The sequence below is a fragment of the Falco rusticolus genome, chromosome 5 (genome assembly GCF_015220075.1).
Source record: "Falco rusticolus isolate bFalRus1 chromosome 5, bFalRus1.pri, whole genome shotgun sequence".
In the NCBI taxonomy this organism is placed as follows: domain Eukaryota; kingdom Metazoa; phylum Chordata; class Aves; order Falconiformes; family Falconidae; genus Falco; species Falco rusticolus.
The window spans coordinates 27,800,048-27,826,737 of NC_051191.1; the positions used below are offsets into that span (position 1 = coordinate 27,800,048).

A 26,690-nucleotide genomic window follows, 5' to 3' on the forward strand; every position below is an offset into this window, starting at 1 on the left:
ACCCTGATTATGTTGTCAACAATTCTTACTGCTCCTCAGTGGGCTGTCAACAATTTGTCCACAACTTTTTGAAAGCAGGGATGTAGTATCCCCACTAAGACTTCCCCAGGATTCAGTAGAGGAGATTAGAGAAAAAGGGGGTCAGAGCTTTTGCAAAATATTTTGTGATCTGTCAATTAAAATTATAATTTAGAGCTAAAATCTGTATTCTGATGGTATCACCTCTTCCTTACAGCACAGAAGGAGAATTACAAATAAAAAGTAAGATCATGAAGTCTTTGATTCACCAAATATTGTCCAAATTCAGTGAGACTTTTGATGGAATGAAATCTAAAGAGCTAAGCTGGTAATTCTGAGTGCCAGTCTGCTACAGAGTTGTAGGCTAAGGCACAGGGGAAAGTTGGCAGAAGGTTAGTTTTGCAACAGAGGTCAAACACTAGAGGTCTAACACTTACTTGTTTCATTTTCAGTCCCCACATTGAGCCACTGACATCTATAACAAATAAAATGTTTTTGGGCAGAGGATCAAGATTTTCCGGAGCAAAGAAGTGAATAAAATACCCATTAAAAATCTGCAAAATAAAATGAAAAATGCACAGTGTAGTGAGCTATAGTAAAGATGTCAGAAAACACAAGAAAATAACAGAGCAGAAAATGTTATTCTTCTTTACAGACCAATTCTGACTTTCAGCTCTCCATGTCTCTATAGCCTTATACCATTTGTACTTTACAGTCTTTACATTTTATCAAGGATAGCAGAACTTCCTTCTCAGACAACTGCCATGCACTAACACAGGGAGGAATGAAAAATGTTTTTAAAAAAGACTGTTCTGTCTGTAATAATTCAACCCCATAACTCTGCTTCATGTTAACATAAAAATAGTGATGTTCTGGTTGTCTCCTTGTGATGTATTGGTACAACATCCAATGACTCTGTCCTCTGATTCAACATTAAATCACTAGAGTGCTGCTAGGTATAAAAGGCATCAACTTTTGGGCAAGACAGGAATCTACTCCTGACTATATGTAGGATCATGTCTTAGTCATAAATTAAGTAAATCCATTCTGTCCACTTAAAATCCCTCTGTTCTTTCAATCAGATACAGAGCTCTTTCTCACGCTTATTCTCCTGAATGATGAAGTTTATTTAGCACAGTTTTCTTAATGACAGCAATTCTTGAATATGAACATCAGCACTGGAATCTGAAATAGCACCTGCTATCCAAATCTCTCCTCTTTTGCATTTCTTGCATAAAGTTGAACTTTACTTACTTCTAATTCGCCACCCGTGGTTTCTCTGTTCACATCATATTGCACCACAAAATTTCCATCTACTGCTGTGGATGAGCATGTGGGGCATTTTCGCTGTTGAGCCATTGTTGGCTTGAAAGAAACATGAGCCTTGAAATGAGAAATGATTATCAGTCAATCAGATGTGTGAAAGGGGGACCACTGGAACAAAAAAAAAAGTTCTCTATTCATGAAATATCTTATTTCAGTGATTGTTTTTCTTCTTTATTTGCTTGTACCCTTATTTTCAGCAGAAAATGGACGTTGTCACTTGAAAAGAAAAACAGCGCTAAGGTTTGCCTGGATATGCTGATTTGGTAGTAGCAACTGACACAAATAAGATGACCCATCTACAGCACCAGTATTTCAATTAGAGCTGTGCAAACCTTTTCTAGTAAGTAATATGTTGGCTTATTTAACATTTTCCTGGTTGAAACGATCCACAATTTTATCAACATTTTTAATAATTTTTTAATTGTTTGGGGTTTTTTTCACAAACAAATGAGAGCTTGTAATTTGTAGATTGAATACTAAGAATAATTTTCATTGGTCACATGATTGGTTACGCAGACTTTATGGCATTATTCCTCTGTTTTGACTGGATAACTTGAAATTTCCTGAGAAGATGACATGATATAGATAGCCATGCACTGCCTCCAAAATAATTTGCTAAACTAGGAACATGGGTGAATGAGACAAAGTTGAGGCTGGATATCTTATAGTAGTATAGACAGTTTTTGGGTCTTATTCACATATCCTGTATTAGACATCTATGTAAGAGTGAGAAGAGTTGTACCCTCCCAGAGACACTGCTTGAAGTGTCTTAACAGAAAAACTTCTCTACTGTTAGAGGGTTTACCCAAGAGCTATGCTGGAGAAAGCTAGGGTAAAAATGCTACCAGTCCTAAAATAAGTCCCTATGCAGATGTTCTTAGTTGAAATTGAGATTGTGGAGTTATTCCAGAACGGTTATTCCACTTGCTATTCATCACCTACCTTTTTTCACATCCAGCAATCTCTTTCTGCATTGCTTTTTCAGAATTACAAATTGAAAGTGCTGCACAAAGACGGACAGACTACATGCTATTTCTGTAGTACTGTCACTGTAACATTTGAGCATCTTGTACATACGTTTCAATACCAATAATGAAGACACTATATTTTTTTGCCATATTTTTGCCTGCTTCCAGCAGCGATGAAAAAAATGCTATCACTACATTGGAACACTTGTGAAAACTGAAGTTTTCATACTATTTCCAGTCTGTGACTATTACCTTTTTCTCTCCCTTGGAGATGGTGGTGATTCCATCAAAATGATCTCCAAGCGAATTAGGAACATGCACATAGCGAAGTCCCTGTGGCTCGATAATGCGGACATCCACCTAAAGGCAGGAAGGGAAAACATTTAGTGTGGAGCAGTGCCAGTGTTGTACCAGGATCTTATGAACCCTCCACAGGCAAACTCCAGCTAGGGGGTGGGTTGCCCTCGAGAATGCTCCAGTAGCACTGGTCTCATCCACGGTGGGGAAACATGTAATGTTGAAAATAGACCACGATGGAAAGGCAAAAAATAAGTGTCCAAAGAATAGAAAGAATTAGGTGTAAATGCTCATTCTTCTCTCTCTCACCCCCTAGGCCAAGTGGTGGGATGGGAATCAAGGGTGATACCATAGTTTATGTTCAAAGCACAAAAGAAGCATGAAGTGACTCTTCTTCAGTGCTGCTTTGGATTAGGAGCCCAGGAGGAACACTTGCTGATGAGTTCTCTCCCTCTCTGCTCATGCCATTGACAAGACAGAGAGTATTTTGTCTTTTGGATGGCCAAGGTGATTTGGAAAATGAAGTTTTTATCCTGTCAGCTTGAGAGAAGTCTTTTTTCTGGTTGTGATTCTAAATAGTTAGTAAGACTACTATGAGGCAGGACATGGAATCCTTTTCAGTGGGAAAACTCAGACTCTTGGACAGCTTGAAGCAGGTCACAGCCTGCACCAAGAAAATACAAGGAGCAAACTTCCATATACAGCTTGTGCTAATGCCATGGAAAGCTGTAGAAGAAATTTATGAAACAGGAACATAAGAATGGCCAGAGGGAAATTTCCAGCTAGCCCTGTATCTTGTGTCTGTTGAGGGATGACAGAGGACACCTCTGGATGAGTGTAAGAAAGAAGGTAAGAACAGACAAATAATCTTCTGGCAGAGAGTTATGGAGGGACGGTCATTCAGAGAACATCTGATCTCATTGGACACTATCTCATGAAGTTGGGAATATTGTGAAAAGCATTGTTCCAAATAAATATGTTTGTTTTCCTTCAGTCAAGGGAAGTTTACACAACAGTATATATAGCCCAAAGCTTGTTTGCCCAAGTGGTTCTGATGTGAGTCGGTCGTGATTCAGGAGATGCCCAGCTGTGTTAGTACAAGAGGAGGCAGGACACATTTGCTCCTCACTCATGTAGCTGCGTAGCTCCTGATTTGAAGTGTTTCATGCTGGTCTACACAGTGACCTTGAAGCTATTTGTGCCAAGCCCATATGAAAGAGCTGAAGTTGAAAGGGCCTGCTGTGGGGCTTGAGGGAATCTTGGCTACTTTCTCAGCAAGGTCACCTGTGGTGTGCTACCTACATATACCAGCTCTACTTTACCTCCATGTGCTTTGCCAAGCGTCCTGGCTTCACAGAGATGACGTGCTCATAGGAGCTCAGTTTCCTTCTAATCATTTCATGGTAATGAAGTTCGAACTGGATCCTTGTCCCTGGGGGCACATTCACTTCAGTTTTGAAGTTTTCCATATCCAAGGCGTTGCTCCTGAAAAGTCAGCTGTGGGGTTAGTTTGAGAAAATGCAAGGAGAAAAAGAGTTTCTTTGCATTTTGATTTAGAGTTATGTGTTTGTTGTGTCTGATTCTAAGTGTGGCCTATATCAGGGAACTGCAGTTGTCTGTTAGCAGAATTTGTTTTATCAAGCTGAAAGCAGAAACACAGGTCCTGGACAATTAAATATCAGAGCTGCTGTAAGCAAGTGACCCATTTTCCTTCCCAGGGTTTCCCCCTCATATATCTTCTCCTGGGATGGGTCACCTCAGTTCTCCTATGAATAAGTTAGTACAATATCCGTATGCCAAAGTCTTTATACCTTACTATACCAGCAGCTTTGCCTTTGGCTTTTGCTTGAGAGTACATTTTTCTGGCTTCAGATTTTTCTCGAATTTTGCTGGTAAATGTTATACCATTGACATCCCTAGGAGAGAGAAGCACAGTCAGTTTGCAAAAAAATCCCAACTTTACAATTGATGACTGTTTCTTCACTTTAGAAAAACATTAGTGAAATCTAAGCTGCTAAGCTGGTGCGAAATGAAATAATAAGGCTCTTGTTTAACCCCAAAGCAATGAAATCTGGTTTCCACTAGATCTGTATCTTTCTCCCTACCTGCTTTTTTATTTCAAGTAGCCAGCACTCTTGTACTCCGAGGAGGATCTGCTCTTCCCCACCTCCATCACACTTCCACCATTCTTTGGGCAGGGCAGGCAGTTACTCATGTCATGGCTGTTTTGGAACACAGATCAGGACATGTCGCCTGACCAGCAAGCTGGCTGCTGCCTCCCAGAATGGATACTGAACCAGGCTAGTTTCTTTCCATTCAGTGAGGGGTCTAATTTGGTCTCTCCCTCTCCTTTGATCTGGTGCCAATTTGTACAAGACAGGTGGGAGCTTAGTCTGTTTGAGACTTCTGTGCTCTTGTCAAATTCTGTTGATGTTGGCCAATGGCCCAATAATTACTGGAGAGAAGAGATGGGCAGACAGACAGTATGATGACACGAGCCTTTTTAATTTTAGAAAGCTTGATAAAATTATGCTGAACCTGGAAAATAAGAGGTGTTTTGTTTTTACAAATACTTCCTTCCCACTGCATTCTGCCACCACACTGAACCCCACCAGAGCACAAAGCTGATACCTGCCCACTACTTACATAGTAAAGTTGTCAATAAAAGCTCCTTTGGGGACTTGTACATCAAACACTATGTGCTGGGACCTTTTTGCGTTATTCACCATTTTAGCTTGGATCATTGTGTTGGCCAACCGTGACGTTATAGTGGATTGAACTTTGTAGCTGTAAAGACCTATCTTGTCATCATCCTCCACCTGTAATTGACAAAATTTCTCTATAAATTTAGGACACAGCTAGAAAATGTACCCTAGAGGGCAATATCGATCCCTTTTATAGTCTTGGTGCCTTTTTTTCAAGTGTTGTTTCTTACAATACAGCAGCTAGATGGGACATAACTCAAGTTCAGGACACCTCCATATTTAACTGGCAGTTGTGACAAGATACTCATGTGAATCTAGTTCATTATAACATTTCAGCTGAAAGCAGGAAATTATAAAGCTGGAATGTTTTCCTTGCTTTGGACCATGCAACCAGTCCTTGGAATGACTCTGTTGGTACAATCCAGTATAGAGCAGTACACAGTAATTCTCAACATCATATACTGAGGAGGACAAAGCTTACATTTTCAATAGAAGTCCTGAAAAAAGGAGACCTGAAGCATTGGTTACTGACCTAGTCTTGTAAACGGTTAAACCATGGCAGTGGAAGAACATTATTAAACTGGTATATTCAGATATTGTCTTTGTCTAATCACTTTTGATGCTTATTTCTTCATATTTACCATTCCCTTCTCCCTCCAAGAGCAGTTGTATAAACAGCATTGTGCAAACAGCGCTCTGTTTAAAGAAAATATGTTAATACCCAACCAGCAGTAAAAATAAGGAACTGAACAAACAAAAGGATTGATTTCCAAAAAATGGTTAACTAGAAAATCACTTTGTTCAGTATGAATTTCCACAGAGGAATTAAAAAAACTCACCAGATCTCCAACATACCCCCAGTCGGATGTGCTTCGCTGGAAGAGAAAAATATGGAGAATGTATTTCAGCAAAGCTAAGAACACAGTCTGTGGCTGTTTCAAGACAGGTATCAGACAATGGTAACATCTAAAGCTGCTTTCCAAAATGACGAGAATTAGTTTGAGTTCCCAGACTTGGTGTGCATATTCCTTTTGTCTTATTTTACATATTTATACATGGGGTGTTGGAGCACCTGATCTCACAACTGTGACTTACAGGCTATCAAAACCAGAAAGACAGCTCTCTTCCTCTGTATTTTATTTTTTTTTTATAGAAAACGTTATCTTCTAGAACAAAAATGTTCTTCCTGAAACCAAAACATGCAAGAAAAAAAGTCATACTTAGAAAAACCTGGCTTTCAACAGAAAAAAATATCTTTTTGTTTTTCCAGAAAAATTGGAAAAAAGCTTAAACTCAGACCTTTTTAGTTCATTTTGTTTTCATTTATGCTATAGAATATATATTTATATTATTGCATTATATGCAGTATCTATGTGTAAAAAATCCCTATTGTGTAATCGATATTACTTTTATATACTTGCATATGTGTAAAGTTAGTTATGCATGTACTGCTTAGAAGAGCTGGAACTGCTCATTAATGGTCGTCGTCCCCCGTCCCCCCCCCCGCCCTATGAATAGTACCATTTGGAAATTTCTATGGATAGGTAGTGACATCTTGTGGCCATTTGAATAGTTCTGTTTAAATTTTAGGAATTAAACTTGGGTAAGTAATGCTGGAATGGGATTTGGCTCACCTAGTTCTAGGGAGAGAAGCAATTGTTTAATGCAGATATCTACTTTGGTGCTGTCATCACAACTAAGCAAGCTCAGATCTTCAAGGTCAATTGAGCGGGCTGCATAAAAGATGATACACGTCATAGCAAGATCATTTTAATAAGATGGTTTTAAGGATCTTTTCAAGTCAGATGGAGAGACTGCAGGATTTCTGCCTGCCTGAGAACAAATGTGGGTTTTTATTTACTAGCTGCACAGGCTCTACCTGAAACATCTAGACTGGGACTTCAGGATCTGGAAGTTCATGGCTCTTTAGAGACCCTCTGCAAAACTTGATGGGCTGATCTTTGCTCAGTCCATCCTGACACCCCACAAACACCATTGTACAGCGAACTGGACCTTTCACATCTGATGAAGAACCAGACTGTGAAGAATGACTGTTGTCTCCACACATACTTTTGGCATAGGAAACATCACCAGCATGAACACAAATCAAGGTTAAACCAACTTTAAGTCAAACAAATTTAATCTTGAAAAGATGAAGACCAAGACCTTAGCACAGAGGGGATTTGTTTCATTGTCATACCTTTTTCGGTTCTCAGAAGAGCTTAGGGTTCCTGACTCACTTTACAAATGGCACGTAAAGCTTTCACGATGCCCTGGTTTCCTTCCTGTTTGTTTTTATGAGAGTGGAGGAGAAGCGGGAGGTGCTAATGGAGGTGTGAGCTTATCACTTGCACATGTGGTGACTCCCCCTGCTGTTGTTAGAGATCAGAGGTGGGGTGGGCCAATCATCCCTACGATCTCAAAGGTTGCAGAGGGCAGCCACTCCAGCAGGTCAGGAAGACAGAGTTGTAGATAATTATACTTCAGGCTTGAGGGCTGGTGTGGTTGCTGAGATCATGGGCTTTGTAGGGACTTCTGTGGCATGTGAGATTTGTGCTATTTCTGGCATGAGGATCCATGGCTGATCCTTGCCTTCAAACCACATCCAAATCTGCTGATGACTGCACTGTGTAGAAACAGTATGTTGTGCAATATCCAATGTATGGCAAGTTGTTAATTAGACTGGAGACAACAAGTGCCTCAGGAACTGTTTTAAGGATCTGGTCTTGACAGATGCTGGGCTCTATCTTCAGGTACTGAGACCCATCTTCTGACATCTGTACAGGCTATGGATATTTAGCCCTCTGTAATGATCTTTGTTCAAATCACTGTGCATGAATGTTGTAACCACTATGCAGTCTACCACCAATAAAAGACTGGCTACTTCAAGCTAACTTTTATTCAGGGCTGCTGGCCCTGACCTCTGTCCTGTCTGTGGAGGAAGAAGCCATGGTGTCTAAGGGAGGAATGCATTACAAGAGATTGCAGTTTTTACGTCATCTATGGGACACCTAGCTTGCTATTGCTTTCAAGTTGCAGTCCACAGGCTACTTCCGAGGTGTGACTTAATTACAGAGCGGTTTCAGAGATGTTATACTGCATTCAAAGGAAATCACTTTTCCACTGGGGCTTGAAAAAGGCTGAAAAGCAGATGCCCAGTATAAGAAACCAGAAAGACAATGACATCTGCCTGGCATGTCCTCCCAAATCTTTGAGGTGATGTTTCCCCATAGGTTCACTTGTTTCCATGTAAGTTGTTTCCTGAGCGGTTGTTAGCAGACTGCAATTTCATTGCAGTCTGTTCAGACTCCTTTTGGGGATCCTGACCCTTACTGCGAGGTGCAGGAAAGAGCAATTTCAAACCCAAGGTTTGGCAGAGTTTGTCTCTGCAATGCTGCAGATGGATCCCGCTCTCTCTGGTTGCGTTTATACCCTGGGAGCTGGGGGGCTCTCCAGGCAGCTGATTCCACCCTCTTTTGCCTTCCCTATTTCCTTCTTGTGCTGGTTCTCATGGAGGGGAAACCAGGCAGGCAGAGCAGTAAGGAAATAGGTGTGATCTCACCTGGCTCTGGACAGCCAGCAATCAGGACCAGGACTGGGGGACATGCTACAGAACATACCCCCTCACAGTCTAGACACAAGCTCTGTTATCTGTCTCCAAAACAGAGATAACAGCAGTGAACCATCATCACATAGAGGTTCACAAGATTACCTGCATTCCAGCCCATGGGGCACTCTGTTTCTGCGGTCACAAGGGCCATTCACATACCTGAGACACAGTATTTTTGGAATTACTCAGGAGCAAATATTTTTCACCAGAATACCTGGTCTGGACCTAGAAAAGAATTCTTTCTATTTAGAGCTAATCAGTAGAGTCTGCAGAGGAGTTCTGTTGCCTTGTTGCCAATGGGCTAGTGACCTTGCTGCAGAAAAACATAGTGCTAAACCAGTAATTTGGAAGACAGCCTTCCTTTAGTGATTAACAGTAACTGTGTGCCTGCTGTTGGCCAAAAGCTACTGTCTCAAGATGTTTTGTGTAGTTCAATTTAATCTCATTTATTAATATTTTATTGTGACTCAACTAACATAAGGGTAGCTCATCCTACAGCTGAGTTCTTAGTTCTACTGGTTTGCAAAGACTCATTTGATAAAGGTAAAGGATGGGAAATAATATATGGGAATATAAGGAATAACTGGTATAAAAACCGCCCACTAGTAGAACTGCAAATTATCGCATGCATATGTCTATACCACTATGTATCCAGAAAGTTGGGGAACAGAGGCAACATAACATTACAGCACTAATACAGACATATTAGGAAGAATTAATGCCCCGAAGAAGTGCAGCTGGGGAGGATTTCTGCTTAGATCATGGTTACATTATTTGGCTACTGGTCTGGCAAATGTGAGCTGGCTTGATTCATATTTATGCTAAAATCCTCCATTTTTCTGCTAGTGTAATGGGGGGTTTAGGTGTCAGTAAGTTAAATTTGCACTCTGTGAGGCCCCTTTTGAAAAGCCTTGGCATAAAGAGGAATTGTCTTTGCCTGTGCTTAACTTCAAAGATGCTGGGAAATCCAGCTTGACTCAAGAGGATCTTTTGTTTTCACTGTACTGAACAAGCTCAAGAAAGGCAGCACTAGAGCTGGGTGGAGGGCAAGGTCCACTCTGATCATAATTTCTTTCATGCAGTGTAATAAAATCTAATACCTTCAAACAACTGATTTCATTATTATTATCATTAGTTACTACTGTGTAAAACACAACAGAACTCCTGCAATGATGTTTTACATGTTTCTGTTTCAGAAGCTGATAGACTATACTAATCTGCAACCCATCAGCATGCTGGAAACAAATTTTCTTCCCTGGTCTCAGACCCCACCAGCTCATCACCCATGTGACACTGTGCTGTACTCTTTTGACCTGAGTTAAGTATGAATGATTGGACTACTTGCAGGACTGAAAGGCTTCAGCCTACATTGACAATTCTGAAGTCTTTTTCCATCTTCTCATGGAAAAGCCTCACCGGTATCAACAGGATTTCTCCCACACATGAAGTTGGACAGACAAGTACCTCCATTGTGTAGCATCTGTATTATGGTCCTCAGGAGTACAGATACAGAACAAAGCCTTGTGCTAGGTACTGCATAAAGAATAGTAGCAGTTCTTATCCTGACAAGAGATATGGAGCTCTCAATGACTGTAAGGACTTGTGTGTCTCACCTGAGTGGACACTCCCAACCCCTGACATGGAACAAGCCACCTGGAGAGAGCTCCCAGGCATTCTTGCTTCCCTTTTTTTGAAGCGTTTCTGGGTACTGTACCTGGTACCTGCCATTTCTCATCTTGGAGCTTGAAGGAAATCCATTGATTTCTAGGTCAATCAGGCTTTCCACTTCCTAGAGGAGAAAAAGGAAGAAAGAAAGAGGTGTCGCTGATGTGTTACTGTTTGATTTATCACTTGATTTATTATTTATTAGCACTCTGCTAGAGTTCCAAAGGAATTTATCTCCCCTCGGTGCAAACGGGGAGCAGAGGCACAAACTGTCTCAGACCCAAATGTTATATTCGGTTTCCCTCTGTGGCCACGAAGCTCTATATACTCCCATATATCATAACCTTTACCACCATTTTACAACCTTCCCTTCTGAAACAAGGAGTAATGTTTAGCACACTGAAAGGACCATAATGAGCAATAAGCAAATTATCATCAGGATGGGTCTAGCCATGGTAACTACAGCATTTCAGATACTGATCTCACTTAAACCAGCAATTCCAGAGAATTTCTGCTCAGATGAGTAGAAATTGTCTCTGCTTTTATACTAATATACCTGAGAACTAAATTTGTCCCATTGACAACAAAAGAACATCGGGTCTTTTCCAAGTGCAGTGCCGCACTAATTCAATTAGAAGCATGGTTCTTACACCACAACAATATTCTTAATTAAATTTAATTAGAAGTTTAATATATGGTAATAAAGAAGTCTAAGTACATGAATTGCTTTCCAACTTATATGACAGCAGACACACAAAGGTTTGCACAAAATTAACTTAGAATATTTTAGCACATTGGTATTAAACTGATATGGCATCAATAGTTAGAAAGGACCACAGGTCTGGAATATTTTTCCTGGGAATTATAAACTCAGTATGAAAATCTACCTGGGCCATGAAAAGTGCTGTAAGAAGAAAGAAAAAGAGGATAGCCTTGCTCACTAATTCTTGTTGTTAATCTTGCAAAGCAAAAGAAAGCTTCACATCATCCCCACTGACTTGACAGAAATATTGCCATACAGCAATGTGGAAATGGGAGTAGACACCCAAATCTAAGTTCACTTGCGTCCAGGGGTTTAAATTTGGATTCAGCTCCAGAGTCAAAGCTGTAACTATACTCCTTTTCATCATTGCATTATTGTAATAAATTACAGGTTCTTCTATAAATTATCCCGCTGCTGAGGATTGTACAGTTAATAGGATTTTAACTCTATATTTGAATTCCTGTTAACAAAACCCTGAATCCATATGATTCTTTAATGAGGTTCATAGTGGTCCATACAGGAGACCCCATCCACAAAGATACCTAGGTGCTCTGTTTCTGCTTATTCTAAGGAAACAGGATATAAAATACGCTGAAGGTCTGAGCATAGAAGCCCACTTGAACATCTGAAGGTTAAAACCAGCAGAAAAGGCAAAGCTGAGGTAGAGATATGAATCCTGCTTAAAAAGAAAGTTGGAGTTATGCTTGCACTATCCCACCTGTAAAAACATTTAAAAAGCAACACTACGAATGACAAGTGAAAGCTAATTATCAGAACAATCCCATTTACAGCTAAAAGTAGAAGAGAATTAATGAGACACAAGCAGAGTTATGAAGCAATAACACAGTTCTGCTCCCATTGAAGCCAGCTGCAGCTTCACTACTGACTTCAGCAAGGAAGGGAGATCTAGACCCTGCCTTCAAATACTCACATCTGGGATCTCGTCGATAACAAGATCAAAGCTTCCTACTCCAGAAATGAGGAACAAACCCAGGAACCAGATCAGATGCTTCATTTTCTTCCTGCTTGTCTCCTGAAAGCAGCCCACATAGGTACTAGACACAAGATCTTTCCTTCTCTGAGACAAGTTCAAGGAAACAGCTCAGGGTTATGCAGTATTTTGAACAAAGTTTTGAAATGCTGACTTTGTTTAGGCCGTAGGTAAATATTTGTCTTGCAACGCAAGCCTGAGCTGTGGTGCCTGAGCAAGGGTTATCCAAATAGTGTCTTCACTCGCCTCTGCCCTTGATAACAGCTCAGGCTTGGATAGGCTCACTTCTTGCTTTTGTAGCTTCCCATGATGTTTGACTAATTTCCTGCTCGGCACAGACCTTGGAGTATCCAAAACTTCAAAAGATCAAAGGAAGAACTCACTCCTAGGTTGTTTGTTTATAGTAAACAAGGTGAAGAATGGTTCTCAGAGCAGCAGAGGCAGCAAAGTTGTGCTTCTCCAAGGGCCCTCCCACTCAGCCATCTCAGGGACCGGGAAGAGACCTCTGGGTTGCAGCCTGACCCACAGAAATACCTTTTTCCACTCTGGCTGGGAAAGGATCATAGCTGGTGGTGGGATAGTTCTGGTTTTTCCAAGTTAGTCACGTGAAAACATCTGATGATATTTTCAGATGCATGTTGTATGGCTCCTGGGTGCTTTTGAAACTGTTTTGGTCTCCCTGCTTCTTTGTGTACTTCAAGAGATGAGATAAAGTAGGCCAGCAAAGCAAAAGGAGGAAAGAAGGGAGGAAGCAGGTTTCTGGCAAAAGGAGCTGGGGTATCCCTTCCACTCTTCCAGGAAGAAAAGAGATTTGCAGACATCGGAGCAACCTCAATGGAAAAGACTGAATTACTAGGTGAAGCCAGGGACAAAACAGCAAACAAGAATGTATTGTATTGTATTTTATTATATTATCTATATTATATTAATTATATTATGTTCTCTTACCCTATGTTATGTTACATTTCAATGTTTCAGTAAAAGGTTTCTGCAGCACCAGTCTGCTGTTACACATCCTTCCTCCATCTTTTCAATAGATTGTTTCTGAGGCTGAGACCCGGAACTCTGTTCAGAGATTCACAAGGAACGCAAGCAGACTAGTCACCTTTCAGCTCATTGCCAGATAAAAGCTACCGAAGATGCTTAGGAAAGCATGTAGAAACTGGAGCAAGCACACAAGGTATTTTCCAAAGACCTTCCTAGTCTCCAGCTACTTGTAACTATGGTACATCCTGATCAGATGATGCTTTCCATTTATTTAGCAGTCCTTAGTTAATTTATTCTCCCAAACCCTGTCATCTCCTCTGAAGACATTGGATAAAAAATAAGCATTCATAGCATCCTGTGAGAAGAAGTTCCACACCTTAACTACACACAGAATGAACCATGGCCTTTTGATCACTTTGAACCTGTCACATGACAGCTCCATATTCTGTTTCACAAATGTTATGCTAGAAGAGGCATTGAATAATTAGTCCTGATTTGCCCTTTCCCAAATCTTTTGGGCAATCCTAGATCTTGAACTTGGAGGTGGCATAGCCCCAGATTTGCCAGAAAGCTTAAGAGCCTGTAGGCTGTATTCAAACTAGTAAAGAGCCTTCACAGCACACGTATCTTGCTTTTGCATCGATCTAGCCACACAGTGGTTCCCCCACCACCTATTTATTTACTTGCTCTCTAAATTTTGGGTCAGCTCTCAGACGGTGCACATATGGAGCTTGCAACATTGCCTCCCCTCAAGACACAGTTTCTGAATGCAGAGGTCACTTGATAAATAGTTCTGCATCCCTCTGGCCCAAATGGCATGACCTGGCCAGTTTCTTCCTCTCCCCTATGTTACTCTAGATCACCTTCTGTGTTGCAGCTTCCCATGGAAGTGGAGGTAAGTGATGTGCACAAGGGAGGGGAGTGTACAAGAGGAGAATGGGGAGGATGGGAGCAGGGTTTTTCAATAATCATAGAACCACAGAATCATTTAGGTCAGAAAAGACCTTTAAGATCATCAAGTCCAACTGTTAACCTGGCACTGCCAAGTCCACTGCTAAACCATGTCCCTAAGCATCACATCTACACGTCTTTTAAACCCTCTAGGCATGGTGACTCCACCACCTCCCTAGGCAGCCTGTTCCAATGCTTGACAACCCCTTCCATGAAGAAAGTTTTCCTCATAGCCAGACTAAACGTCCCCTGGAGCAACTTGAGGCCGTTTCCTCTCATGCTATTGCTTGTTACTTGGGAGCGGAGACCGACCCCCACATTGCTGCAGCCTCCTCTCAGGCAGCTGTAGGGAGCAAAAAGGTCCCCCCTAGAGTCCCCTCCTCTCCAGGCTGAACACCCTCAGTTCCCCCAGCTGCTCCTCATCAGCCTTGTGCCCCAGCCCCTGCCCGGCTCTGGACACGCTCCAGCATCTCAACATCCTTCTTGTAGTGAGGGGCCCAGAACTGAACACAGAATTCGAGGTGCAGCCTCACCAGTGCCGACTACATGAGGATGGTCACTGCCTTAGTCCTGCTGGCCACACTTGTTTCTGATACCGGCCAGGGTGCTACTGGCCTTCTTGGCCACCTGGGTACACTGTTGCCTGATGTTCAGTCAGCTGTCAACAAAAGTAGCATAATGAGGGATAGGATTGACCCTACTGTAGATCTTTGTCTCCCTTTTTAGTCTTTTTAGATTTTTTCTGACCATATGGTGCCTGATTCAATTTCATTACCTGCCATGCCACAGAATGGTATGAATCCGGCCCTTGCTGTTTTAATTCATGCCATGCACAATATGGGTGAGCCCAGTCAGAAAGCTCAGAGCAAAACACCAGCTCTGGGGAACTTCTACACTTCATCAGATGACTCCTACCTCCTGGAGTGAGCTGCCCTGCATTTATCATCATGTAGGCTTTTTGAGCAGAGGGGAATCTCACCATTAAAATCCCAGGCATGCTGCTTCAAACAGGAGGTTGGCTTACGGCTCTGTGGTACATAAAAAAACAGGTTGGCTTTAGATTGTGTAGTCAAGGGACTGTCAGTCTAACCATATACCTTGGACTCAGTGTTTACTTGGCCTCTTTGGTGGATTTTGCTTTGTAGTCCTAGCAGTATTTAAGTCAGCTTAAGAACACCTCCATGAGTGCTGTCAGAAATATGGTTATGTCAGGGTTTAGCCAGGACTTCAGGAGCAGCAGGCATGGGGCACCCAGTCTGTGCTGTGTTGATGGTATCTAGTATAGTTTGAATTTTCTATCTAAACTGAGTTCTGTTCCCACATGTACCTCTGGCTCAGAGCGACCAGTCCTTTCTCATCAGAAACATAAAGCTTAAGATAGTTGTTCTGAAGGTATCTGGGACCCTGGACTGGGAAGATAATCACTGCTGGTCTGAGCAGATGAAAAAGTCCATTTAGAACAGAATTTTATGTAAACATTAACTTTGTAACCCCTTATTTCAGTCCCCTCATAACCACCGAATGTAGCTATTTTTTTTTCAGTAAACGTAACAAGGTTGGGAAATCAGCGTGACCACTAGATGGCAGGAACTGCTCAAATATACTGTCCAAAAATCTGAAAAATTCTCAAGAAGGTACGGAAAAAGAAAGAAAATATATGGGAGGAACAAGTGCTAAGGATGCTCAGAGCCCTACCATTTGCTACCAGGTTAAGTGAATTTCCCTAGAATTTCAGGAGGAGGACAGGGTCTCAGTAAGATGTTTTGTGGTACATACCCGTTGGGCTGTTTCATGAGTTGTTTTCTCATGGCTGGGATTCCTCTGGAAGGCAGCTCTCAGCTGTCCTCCCTGAAGTGCTTGGAGTTACTGCTGGGCCGCCTGTCCCTCAGAATAATGAATTTGTGTTAATTAAAACTTGGCTTGCACCCAGGGAGAAATGCTCACAATTTCTGTGCCTTATGAGATAGTCAGTTTCCCCTTCCTGTATTGAATTTCTTATCTGTAAACTTCCAGTGATCCAGATAAGAACAGGGTTTACCTGCAAGGCAACACACCCAGGGTGCCTACTGCCCTGAGATTCATCCCACTACACACCAACCATTCAGGGAAGTGATATACAGACACACAGAAAAGGCTTTCTTGGTGCTTCAGCTTTATTCTCTCTGTACTGCCATTCAGCAGAGACACACCGGGTACTGCCTGTCTGCCCTGATAACTTCTCAAAGTGTGTTTCACAGCAGCCTCACAGACAAATCCAGACATCCCCAGCACCAAGGCCCTTTGGCAGAGACTTTGGGTGTATTTAATCAGATTTTGAAGTTCTGAAATGCTCTGCTGGGTCATGGTGCACACAGCTCATGGTAACAGGGGGATCAGCAGCCATAGGGATTCCAGAAAAGACCTTTCAGGAATACAGGCACCTCCCAAATAGCATTAGAACTGGGCACCACCAGGTTCCATCCAGATGTTTCAGAGGAGACTGATTATATTAAGACCTGAAGGAAAATATTTAATATAATTCCCTGAACTTCACTGTAATTAATTTTATCTCTGGACATTTATCTATGTCTATGCCTATGTAACCCTTTGGGACTCTTGCCAATTTCTTGATCAAATTGCTGGCTTTGAATGCCATTAACTTCATCAGTTTGTTAGTGCTTTAGGTAGATACAGTTCCTGGTTCAGACACTTCTAGTTGGGCATTTAATGGAGATGCCTCTGCATGAAGTGGGTGTCCAGTGTCCCATTCTTCTACCTAGAACAGAGAACTGGAAATCTTTAATTTATAAATCCATGCAGCCATGGTACCGATGTTATGACCAAATGCAGCTCTGATGTTTTTCCTTCAGCTTCAGACTGGAGTCAGGAAAACCCCTGCTCTTCAGCTAGAAGGTGCCAACGTTTTCTTTAGCTTCAACACTCCCTACAGGGTTTATTTAGCTGGTATGGTGAAAATGGGGAAGACTAGTCCTACCCATCAGCCCTGCATAGAAAAACAGGGGGATTCAGATGTGTGAAGGCAAAGTATCACCAAGATGCATGTGTTTGTGTGTCAACACAGATTCCTTGATAAAACATGATCCGTTCCAGGTGAAATGTGTGTGGAAGCTCAGCTGCTAGATCATGCCTCTCTCCAATGTCTTCACTTATGCTGGCCGCAGGCATGCCAGGCAATTTAATTTACTGAGCTCCCACCCAAAGAACAGCTGCTTATTTTGCTATGTCGGCAAAAGTCAGCATCAAACACGTCTAATGTGAACACACTTGAATAACTGCTTATCTTGGCCTCCAACAGCATCCCCAGAACAGCGTCTGCCATGTTCACCCCCAAACTCAGGAGACTGTATTCCAAGGTGGGAATAATGTGAAAAGAAGAGGGATAATGTAAACAATCAAGACCCTGGGCTTAATGTTCACTCACCAAACGTCACCTCATCTGAACAACGTTAAAACACACCTTGGTTTTATTTACCTATGTGCTGTATCCTTAAGTGCCCTTGCTGAGAAGAGCATGAGCAGAATTGGCTACTCCTAATCATTTTGGGAAGGGCAGTGCTTTTTCCAGCTCATTCTCTCATGCCTGTTGGTTATCCTGTACCTGCTCTTGGGTCCTGTTTTGGTCTGGATATCCCTCTTTCACCCAATGTGCTTAGGATCAGCTTTGTTGCCGTATCTTTGCACTTCTCACTGTTTTGATTTACTCTGGCCCTGAGCTCCTCAACTGTGCAACAGAGGAAGCAGAAGCCTCCTGATTGCCCAGTGGTTGTTTCAAACTGGCAAACATCTCCCCTTCCTGCCCAGGAACTACTTTCACCTCTAGGGTTAGCAGGGTAGCTTTGACTTGCTTTTCCAGAGGTGTCTTGGTTTCCTCTAGATTTTCCAAAACAGTAGGAAAATCATCCTATATTGTTTTAAAGGCCATTTCCAGAATTTCTAAGCATATGCTTCCAGACTTCTATTCATCTGTGTTTCCCAGTTGGTGCAACATGGACAGAGCAGGTTGAAGAGCAGCCCACCCCATTGTCAGTAGTGGAGGCACAGGAAGCTGCTGCCCTTCTCATGTTACTCCAGTGCACTCCTGTGTCTGAGCCAGGCAGGACATGCAGGAGCTGAAACAAACTGGACCCAGATGAAAAATACTTCAAACCATTTTTTGTGTGTCCTTAAGCCAGGTCTCAGCCTGAATCATCGCTTTGAAGTCTTCTTGAATTCCCAGCTGGATGGTTGAGCCCTCTTCCATGTGAAATGGTGAGGAGCTGAAGATAATGCCTTGACTATCTTCTGGCAGGGACCAGATCAGCACAACAACCATTTGGGGTGTCTCTGAGGGCTTGAAGCATCCTGCCCCAGCCTCCCTCCATCTTTCTCCCGCCATCTTCCCTTCTCCAGCCACATAAGCCCTTTGTCATTCCCTGCAATGGTGCCCAGCTCTGCAGCTCCCATCGAGGATATGGCTACTCCAGAGGCCTTTGTACCTGCCAGTGGTGGACTGGTTGCAGTGGGAAGGGGGTTGGTCAGGCTTTTGATTCCTTCACTTCTGCTGGCAATGCCAGAAGGGGCCTGTGTGTGAACACGGTGTGGCCTCAGCCTAAGTCTGAGCCATTGATTTGCTAAAGGGGAGCTCCAAAGGCTTGCCGTCCCTTCACTTCACCTCCAGCTCCCCTCATCCCTTCCAAATGGGGAGCAAGCACCTTCCTGCTCCTCCATTACACAGGCTAGATATGTAGGATGTAATTCTCCCAGGACATATGCTCTTAGTGGACATACGGTTTCAGGCAGGTGCACATGTGTCTGTCCAGAAGGAGAAAATCCAGTGGCCTAAGGGTGCGTTTCCAGATCTCAGCAGGGCTGGAGGGACACACTGGACTGTCACTGCCATGGAGCGGAGCTGAAGTAAAACAGCTTCAATCCCTGATGACCCAGAGCTGGAAAGGAAAAAGAAAATACAGTGGTTCCATTCCTGACAGGTTTGTGCATGCAACACCTAGCACCTGAAAAAAAAAAAAAAAAGCAAAGAAAAAGAGAGGAAATTTGGATCTGTTGGGTTTAAGCAGTTACTGCTGGCATAGAAAAAAGAAGTAAATGCATCTGATTTGGGGTTAGGTGAGCGCTGTAGGTGCAAGTTCCCGAATGCCTGGGGATTAGGCATGCCTGGTGTGTGCCAGCTGGCACAGCCCTGCCTGGAGGAACATCCCTAGGAGCTGCGAGGTGGGGACCCAGCCTGCCCAGCCGTGCCCACCTTGGCCCTGGGGCTGCTGGCGGAGGAGAGGGTTCTGCCTCTGGGAAACTGGAGGGAAGAGTGGGAGGCTCCCCTCAGCTTTGCCCAGCTGAGAAGTGGAGTCCAGATGATGAGAGAGGGGTGAAAGTACAATGGGTCTTGGCGGTGTTTGCCAGCGGGGAGGCACCTGGCTGCCAGGCAGGGTGCCAGGGTGAGGGTGTGGAGAGAGCCCTGCCCTGAGCCAGGGTGGTGGGCCTGGGGGGCAGCTTCCACAAACAAACCAGGGTTCTCCAGACTGCGGAAAAGGAGAAGGTGTCCCTTCAGAGGGGGTGAAACCAGAGGGTTTTACTAGCCCTTGGTAAAGCCCCGGCCTTGAAGCATGTCCTTGGGATGTGCCCCCTAAGGGGGTGCTTTTTAATACGGACTGTGGCATAAGCTGCTCGGGCCTGCCTGATGCCATGGCTGACCCCATGAGAAGACACCCCAGCAGCCCAGCACATCCTTCCAGCTCCCCCTGGCACTGGGCACCAGCTCCTCAACGGCCATCTTAGGCCCTGCCTCAGACCCCAGCCAGGTGAAAGAAATGTCTTCTTGGCCTTCCTCCCGTGCCGAGGGCCGCCATGGGGCTGGGGTGCTGCCAAAGTGATAGACAGCAGCACCTCAGGGACCTCTGGTGCCACCCTTCTCCGCTGCACCAGCCAAGCTAGGGGATGAGGAGGAGGGTGGTGTCCAGAGGGACACGGTGGTGGCCCACGGGACCCCCAGCTGAGGGGAACAGCTGCAGGATGGAAACCCTGCAAGGACTCCCCGCAGCCCCTGGCAGCACAGGCAGCCACCCTGAGCAGAAAAGGGGCCGGTCCCGAGCTGGGAAGGAGGAGAAAAGGGTGGGTCGGTTTGTCTCCTGTCAGCTTCCCCGCAGCCGTCGGGCTGCACAGGCAGGGCTGCAGGCAGCGGGGCTCTCCTCTCACCTGTGGGGCTGCAGCCCCAGCCGGAGCTCCCCCTCCACCATGATCCTTTGGCTGTGGCTCTGCTGGGGCTTCTCCACCTCGGCGGGGCAGCCCGACTCGGAGCTGATGGCAAGGTACCTGGAAGAGAAGCTGATGGCAGACTACAGCATCATGGAAGAAGTAGGTTTTAAGGCGGTTGTCGTTTGGGAGCATGTGGTGGCCGGGGCTGGCTTGTCCCCTCTTAACCATCACTATTCAGACGCAGGGCAGTTTGCTAAAACCGCGTTTATTGCACCTGTCCCTGCAGCATGCCCGTGGCTGTGGCAGGAGCTCAGCTCTGTGGGAGGCTGCTGCTAGTGAGCAAGGCGGTTTGTTGGAGGTGCTAAGCCAGGGGAGCCCCGGCACCCTCCTGTGATGGGTGCTGCTGCCAGGGGATGGGTTCAAAGCTGACACCCCCATAGCTGTGCTAACAAGGCATGTCGCAGGGACAAGGGAGTTAACGCAGTGTCCTGGCCTCATGCCAGTCTGAGCAATTCAGAGTATTTCAGGCTCGGGGGAAAGTTTTTCTGCCTATGGTCTCAGTCTTACCATACTTGATTTTTAACTCGTGCTGGTTGAAAAAAAACACATGAATTCCAGCTTGTAAAATGAATCTTGACCAGCAAAGAAAGAAAATATATTCTGCACGTGAGGGCTGTTATGCTGTGTTGTTGTGTGGCTTAGAGTTTCAGGGGAAACGGGGCTGAAAAAGCAACAAATGTTTTGCAAGTTAACAAGAAGGTTTGGGTAGTGGTTTGGGAGGCTGTGATTTAAAAGGCTGAGCTTCAGATCTGTGCTCACATCCTTCAGGTTTGTAACAGATACCATGTGTGACTTTGGGTCACTTAGGGCATCAGTTACCTAAATTTGATCAGATCTGAGAAGCTCTGTAGTATCTGAAGCAGCCATATGGGACTGGCAGATACAATGCAGGATCTGTGGAAGACCTGTGCCTTGCTGGAGACCAGGGGGGATACCCTTGTGTGTCTAAAATGTCAGTAAATGCCTGTATTTGGCATCTTCTGCCATATAGTAAGTGGTAAGAGTGAGACTCTTCATATATATCTGTACCTGTCTCAGAGTTGGTCATTCAGTCACTCATCCCACCTAGAATGGGAAAATGGGAAGAATCTCCCTCCAGAAGTGCCCATGTCTCTCTACTGTGAGGACCTCAGCAACTTTGTTATCGATCTGGATTGCTATGAACACATATTCCTTGTTGGGGAATTCTGCCACAAACCAACATTGTCTTGCAGACCCACCTGCCCAAGTGGGAGAGAGTACCTCCACCACTATCCCGGCAGTGGAGTGCTATCTGGGAACACTCACCTGCTTTAGGGGGAAAATCAGTTGCAAAGCTGAAGCAACTGGCTTACTGTGTTGAAATAACCTGGCTGATCTTGCTTCAGGCATATATGGGGGTGTTTTCATAGGAACTGTGTTGCTGGCAGACCAATGGCAGCAGTATCTTCCAACAGAAAAGCAGGGTTGTATAAAAAGAGCTGGTGACCTAGTTCCCTAGGACAGCCAGATCCAGAAGAGGCCATACGTCTGTCTACTAAACATAAGCCAGGTTACAAACAGGCAGATGCTTCCCTAGCTCAAGATACTACACCATAAACAAGTATCTAACAGATTCAGGAGAATGCATAGGGCTGTGTGTAACTGTAACGTCCTGCGAGGATCTTCCTACACAAAGGCAGATACAGACGCAGGTCTTCGCAGTATTGTGGTATTTGCAATGAGTGTGGATTACTTGTTGACTTATCCAAAGATTGACCACTCTGCTAAGGTAGTTGACAAGCTTGCTAGTTATTACTGTTGCTAGAGGTAGTTCTTCTGGACAGCTCTTCATGGGTAGTTGGGTTGCTACTGCCCAGCTTATTCTCTGTATACTATGCTAAGACGAGCAGAGGGCAACAGCTATGGGGTCACTGCTAGCAATTACTGGGCTTTAATGAGTGCTTTGGAAGGCTTTAAAGCTAAAGGTTGATAGTAACTTGGAAATTGTTCCATTAGTTTCTAGTGAAACTGGCTGATCCAAAACAGTTAAATGGATGGATCAGTATCATAAACCCTGCAGCAGTGCTTTGGCAGTAGTCATGAAATGCTAGCAAACAGAATACTGTTACCTGGTGATCCTTAGCTACTCACTGATGTCTCCTGGTTATCCTCAAGACTTTAGAAGGCAGCTTTTGAAGGAGCTGAGTCATAAAAAGCCACCTTATGCAAATAAGAAAACAAACAAAATGAGTGTGTGGTGGGAAAAAGTAAAAGGAGTAACCAAATTTCCAGTTTCACTAATTAAGTCAGTAAAACCATCGTGACCATTCCATACAAGACAACAGGTGGATTTTTTCCACAAGGTAATCCTTTAGAAAAAAAGCACTGATGACCACTGATCTCTCATCTCTGCCTCTGCTCCAAGCAGGACCAACTTCATAGACATTTGCTGGGCTTGTTCTGAAGAACCTACAGTGATGGAGGTGCTTTACTTGCCTGAGATAAACAGATCCAGACAGAAAGTTTCTTCCAAAATTTAAATTGGAGAGATTTCCTTCCCTCTCCCCTCTCTCCTCTCCTTCTCCTCTCCATTGAGAATTTCCCAAGAGAGCTGTTTTCCCTTGGTTCTAATTTTACAAGATGTTGGCTAAAATAATGCAGAAGGAAATAATAAAGATTCTAGTGAAGGAGACTTTAATTTCTCCCTGGGGCTTTCCTGAGCTTTTCAATGCTCGATATAAACAGACATAAAATAACCTCTTTGGCAAGTACTGCTGTTATTTCAGTGTAAATCAACAGAAAGGGCAAATCAGGTAAAAAAATATAATTGCATTCCTCTGCTCTCTGGAGTTTCACTGACATTTTAAGAAGTCACTTGGCTTTCCTCATCAACAAGAGACTTGTACTCTCTGTTTAGGGGAGGGATTTGATTTGGAAATGTTGCTAAGCTGAGTCTTACACCATGTGCAGGGGAGAAGTCAGAGAATATGTTGTGAAGGGCAATACAATGAATATGATTTCATTGTCATAGATGAAGCACTTCATTTCATGATGAAATCTGTGGCTGAGTTTAAATATCTTTATTCCCTTTTTGCACATAACTAGTGCTTTACTGTCACCGCACAATAAATCCATAGTACCTGTGGAGAGTTTTAGGCAACAGGTCTGTTGCTGAGGTAATATCAATAAAGCTGAACCTGTAACATTAATTTACACAGGTCCTCCCTTGGAGCATGTCCACAGGTGCAGCAGAATGGAGTTATGCTTGCTAAGCCCCACCACTCAGGCGCTAGGTGTTAACCTGCTTGCTGTTGAAGCTCAAAGCAGCCACACTGTGCTGAGGACAGCCTCAGGTTGCAGGGCTTGTCATGCCCTCAGCCCTCTCCCTGCCCACTGTCTGTAACCCACGATAAGTGCTAAGCACTCTTGCACAGAGGAAGACTACATCTGGAGTTGGTAGTGGGCTTCGGGGTTTACTTACCTGAGGATGTAGATGGGCCCTGTGTGGCATTTGATGAGCATTGTGAATCATTTAGCAGTCCTTCGCATTATGTGCTGTATACCATGCAACAGGGCAAAGACAGTGACACCGAGCCTTTGCGTGACCCCATAGGAAGCTGTAAGGGAACAGACTTCCAGGGCCAGGACTCAGCACCCAGGACTTAAAGGCTGAGGTTCCTGTCTTCATATAGTGGGTCTCTTGGTAAGTAGCATTTGCAAAATGCACAGTACCTCCTCGCCTGCAGGAGCTGCATTCCGCTGCTGAGCTTTGATCAGTGGGCCTGTTAATATAGAAGAAATTCAGGTTTTAATTTTAACCAGAGGAACATTTGAACCTGGCCATGGGTGATTGGTCACAAATCCATGTCTGGATTTAAACAAGTGGCATGTCTTCTGTAAGTTGACTAGGTTCCATTAACGCCCTTAACTCTTTGCAGGTTGCACGCCGTGTTCCAAGACAGGCCAAATTTTTGCAGAGGCTGGTATGTATCACACTGTGTCTTTATTTCACCTCATGGGAATTACACTTGTTCTGTGTTTATATGTGTGTGTCCCCCTGTGTCCAGGAATGAACTATGTCAGTGGGTGACAGTAGAGTGAGATTCTAGGTAAAAAAATAAAAAATAAAAAAAAAAATCTTCATTTTGATCAATGCAGCAGGGACAGGTTCTTCCAGTACTTCCCGGTCCATCTTCTTGACCCCAGATTCAGAGAGAGAACATCCAGTCTTACAAGCCTTAACCATGCAGTGAGCCTTATGAAATCTCACCGAATGTGAGGAGAAAGGGAGAGTTTGCTTTGAAATCTGAGGATCTCTGTTGTTTTCTGTATTGAAATTTACTGAAGAAAGGAATAAACCAAGGGAGCCGATACCCTTCTTTCAGCACAGGAACTTAAGCTTTAGATGTACAGCAGATCTGTGAGATCTAGTTATATTGCTGCACCGAGAATTGCACGGCTTAGATCAAAACTTGGCTGAAGAGACCGGGAGTGAAATTGCTCTTCACAGCTAGTTATTTTTCTGGCTTTTCTGAGGGATGGGGGCTTCCCAGTTGAGAACTGGAGGAACTCATTTCACACACTGAGCAGCCATCACACGTTAATAGCTTCTGGTCCCTTTGATCTTTGACAGATTTGAATCAGCAGCCTAAAGGAGAGCAACTCAGACTTATTACCAGTTTATTATTTCTAATCTGAGATACGGTTAATTTGTTTTGATGAAAGCAACTGATGAAGGTAAAAACATGGAATGTATTTTATTTATCTTCAGCTCTTTTCTGTCTTTCCAAACATTTGATGTAAACAAGCATAAAATAATTTGTTTGGCAAGAAAAATTTAGCTCCCAGTCCATCATAATAACCAGGACACCTTCAAAAAGCATCCAGCCAACCTGCCTCATAGCAGTGTGCTAATCTGCTGCTTTGGCATTCCCTAGGTTTGTTTTTCATAGGGATAATAAATCACAGTAATAATAATATTATAATATTATTGGTTTTTTTCCCTTTGTGATGCCTCTCATCTTCTGAAGGCCTTAATAAAAAGTGGAGAAAACAAACAGGCATTTACACAGCTGTAAGTCAGAGAGAGCATCAGGCGCTGATGGATTGTGCAAGAGCTCCAGGGAATGTACAAGAATTGCAGACTGGAACATGGGCTGCCCACCAAGCCCGACCAAGCACCTGTTTGTAAACTCCCTCTGCCCCCACTGTTTAGATTTTCTTTATAGAAGGAGTGGTAGATCCCTTCCAGGGATGGGAAGATTAATCAGTTCTTTCATCCTTAGTTGTATGTGATGTCCTTATTGAGTGTTTGCTTTCTCCAACAGCATCTCCTATCAACCAGGAAGGAGAGGTGTTGAATGTCTTTTTTTAATTTTTTTTTGCTGTTCCTCAGTCTGTGAGGATACCAGAACTGGAGTTTCTTCAGTGGAATAAAGAGATATGACAGAGATCAGTTGAAGCCAGAAAATAGCAGATTCAGCAAAAAACCCTAAGTGATGTAGTTCCTACTATAAAACACGATAAAGCTGTTGAACTCCTTGGTACAAGTTGTGGAAGCTAGAAGTTTACATGGATTTAAAAAGCAGCTGTGTAAAGTCATAGAAGAAAAATCCACAGAGGTTTACTAAGCACAAAAATGCCCCCTTTGGCTCAGGAGTTCCTTCAGCCACAAATTACTGAAAACTGAGAGAATATTTCTGGGTAGTATCAGAACAGGCTGGGCTAATTTTCCATTCTTCTCTGAGCATGTACTATTGATCTCTGCCAGTGATAGGCTACAGGATTAGAATTGCTTTTGTTCTCACCTAATGCAATCATTCTTATGTTCTTGTCACAACAAGGGCAAGTCCATGTCCTCTGTCATATTCTAAAGACTTTCTGACTTCAGGTGAATACATCATTACATTCAGTGTCAGATCTGTCACTGCAGAATCACTCATATCTCAAATAAAAGGCAAAGGGTTAGATCCACTTTCACTGTTGAGCTGCCAGCTATGTTTAAATTCACAGCTTATGATGAAATTCAGAGCAGAAGATCTGGAATCAAAGAATTTGCTGTAGTTTCAGATTTTTTCCTTTGCTTCTGTTATGAAATCCTATGTATCCCTTGCTATGCCAGAGGTTATTAGCAATGTGGAAGACTGAATGAAACATTAGCTCATTATACCTGAAAATGTTCCTACAACTCTACCCCTGATCA

At 43.5% G+C, this 26,690-nt stretch overlaps 2 protein-coding genes across 3 annotated transcripts in view; one reads left to right on the top strand and one right to left on the bottom strand.

The window, feature by feature from the left end:
- The window catches only part of ITIH2 (inter-alpha-trypsin inhibitor heavy chain 2), a 31,243-nt gene extending 18,774 nt beyond the window's left edge, over window positions 1–12,469 (bottom strand). Inside the window, exons 1-9 of one of the 2 annotated variants that reach the window (XM_037388802.1) lie at window positions 12,284–12,469; window positions 10,639–10,713; window positions 6,154–6,189; window positions 5,256–5,428; window positions 4,421–4,525; window positions 3,932–4,094; window positions 2,565–2,672; window positions 1,273–1,401; window positions 456–572 (exon numbers count right to left, since the gene is read on the bottom strand). In XM_037388802.1, the coding sequence (XP_037244699.1) occupies window positions 456–572; window positions 1,273–1,401; window positions 2,565–2,672; window positions 3,932–4,094; window positions 4,421–4,525; window positions 5,256–5,428; window positions 6,154–6,189; window positions 10,639–10,713; window positions 12,284–12,367 (990 nt within the window). In that variant the 5' untranslated portion in view covers window positions 12,368–12,469. Of the gene's footprint in view, window positions 1–455; window positions 573–1,272; window positions 1,402–2,564; window positions 2,673–3,931; window positions 4,095–4,420; window positions 4,526–5,255; window positions 5,429–6,153; window positions 6,190–6,948; window positions 7,018–10,638; window positions 10,714–12,283 lie in introns of those variants that run through there. The other variant, XM_037388803.1, reaches the window with a different exon arrangement.
- Window positions 12,470–20,393: 7,924 nt separating this feature from the next.
- Window positions 20,394–26,690, top strand: part of ITIH5 (inter-alpha-trypsin inhibitor heavy chain 5) — a 49,700-nt gene continuing 43,403 nt past the window's right edge. Inside the window, exons 1-2 of the mRNA XM_037390119.1 lie at window positions 20,394–20,626; window positions 24,427–24,471. Coding sequence (XP_037246016.1) covers window positions 20,507–20,626; window positions 24,427–24,471 — 165 coding nt within the window. The 5' untranslated portion in view covers window positions 20,394–20,506. The remainder of the gene's footprint in view (window positions 20,627–24,426; window positions 24,472–26,690) is intronic.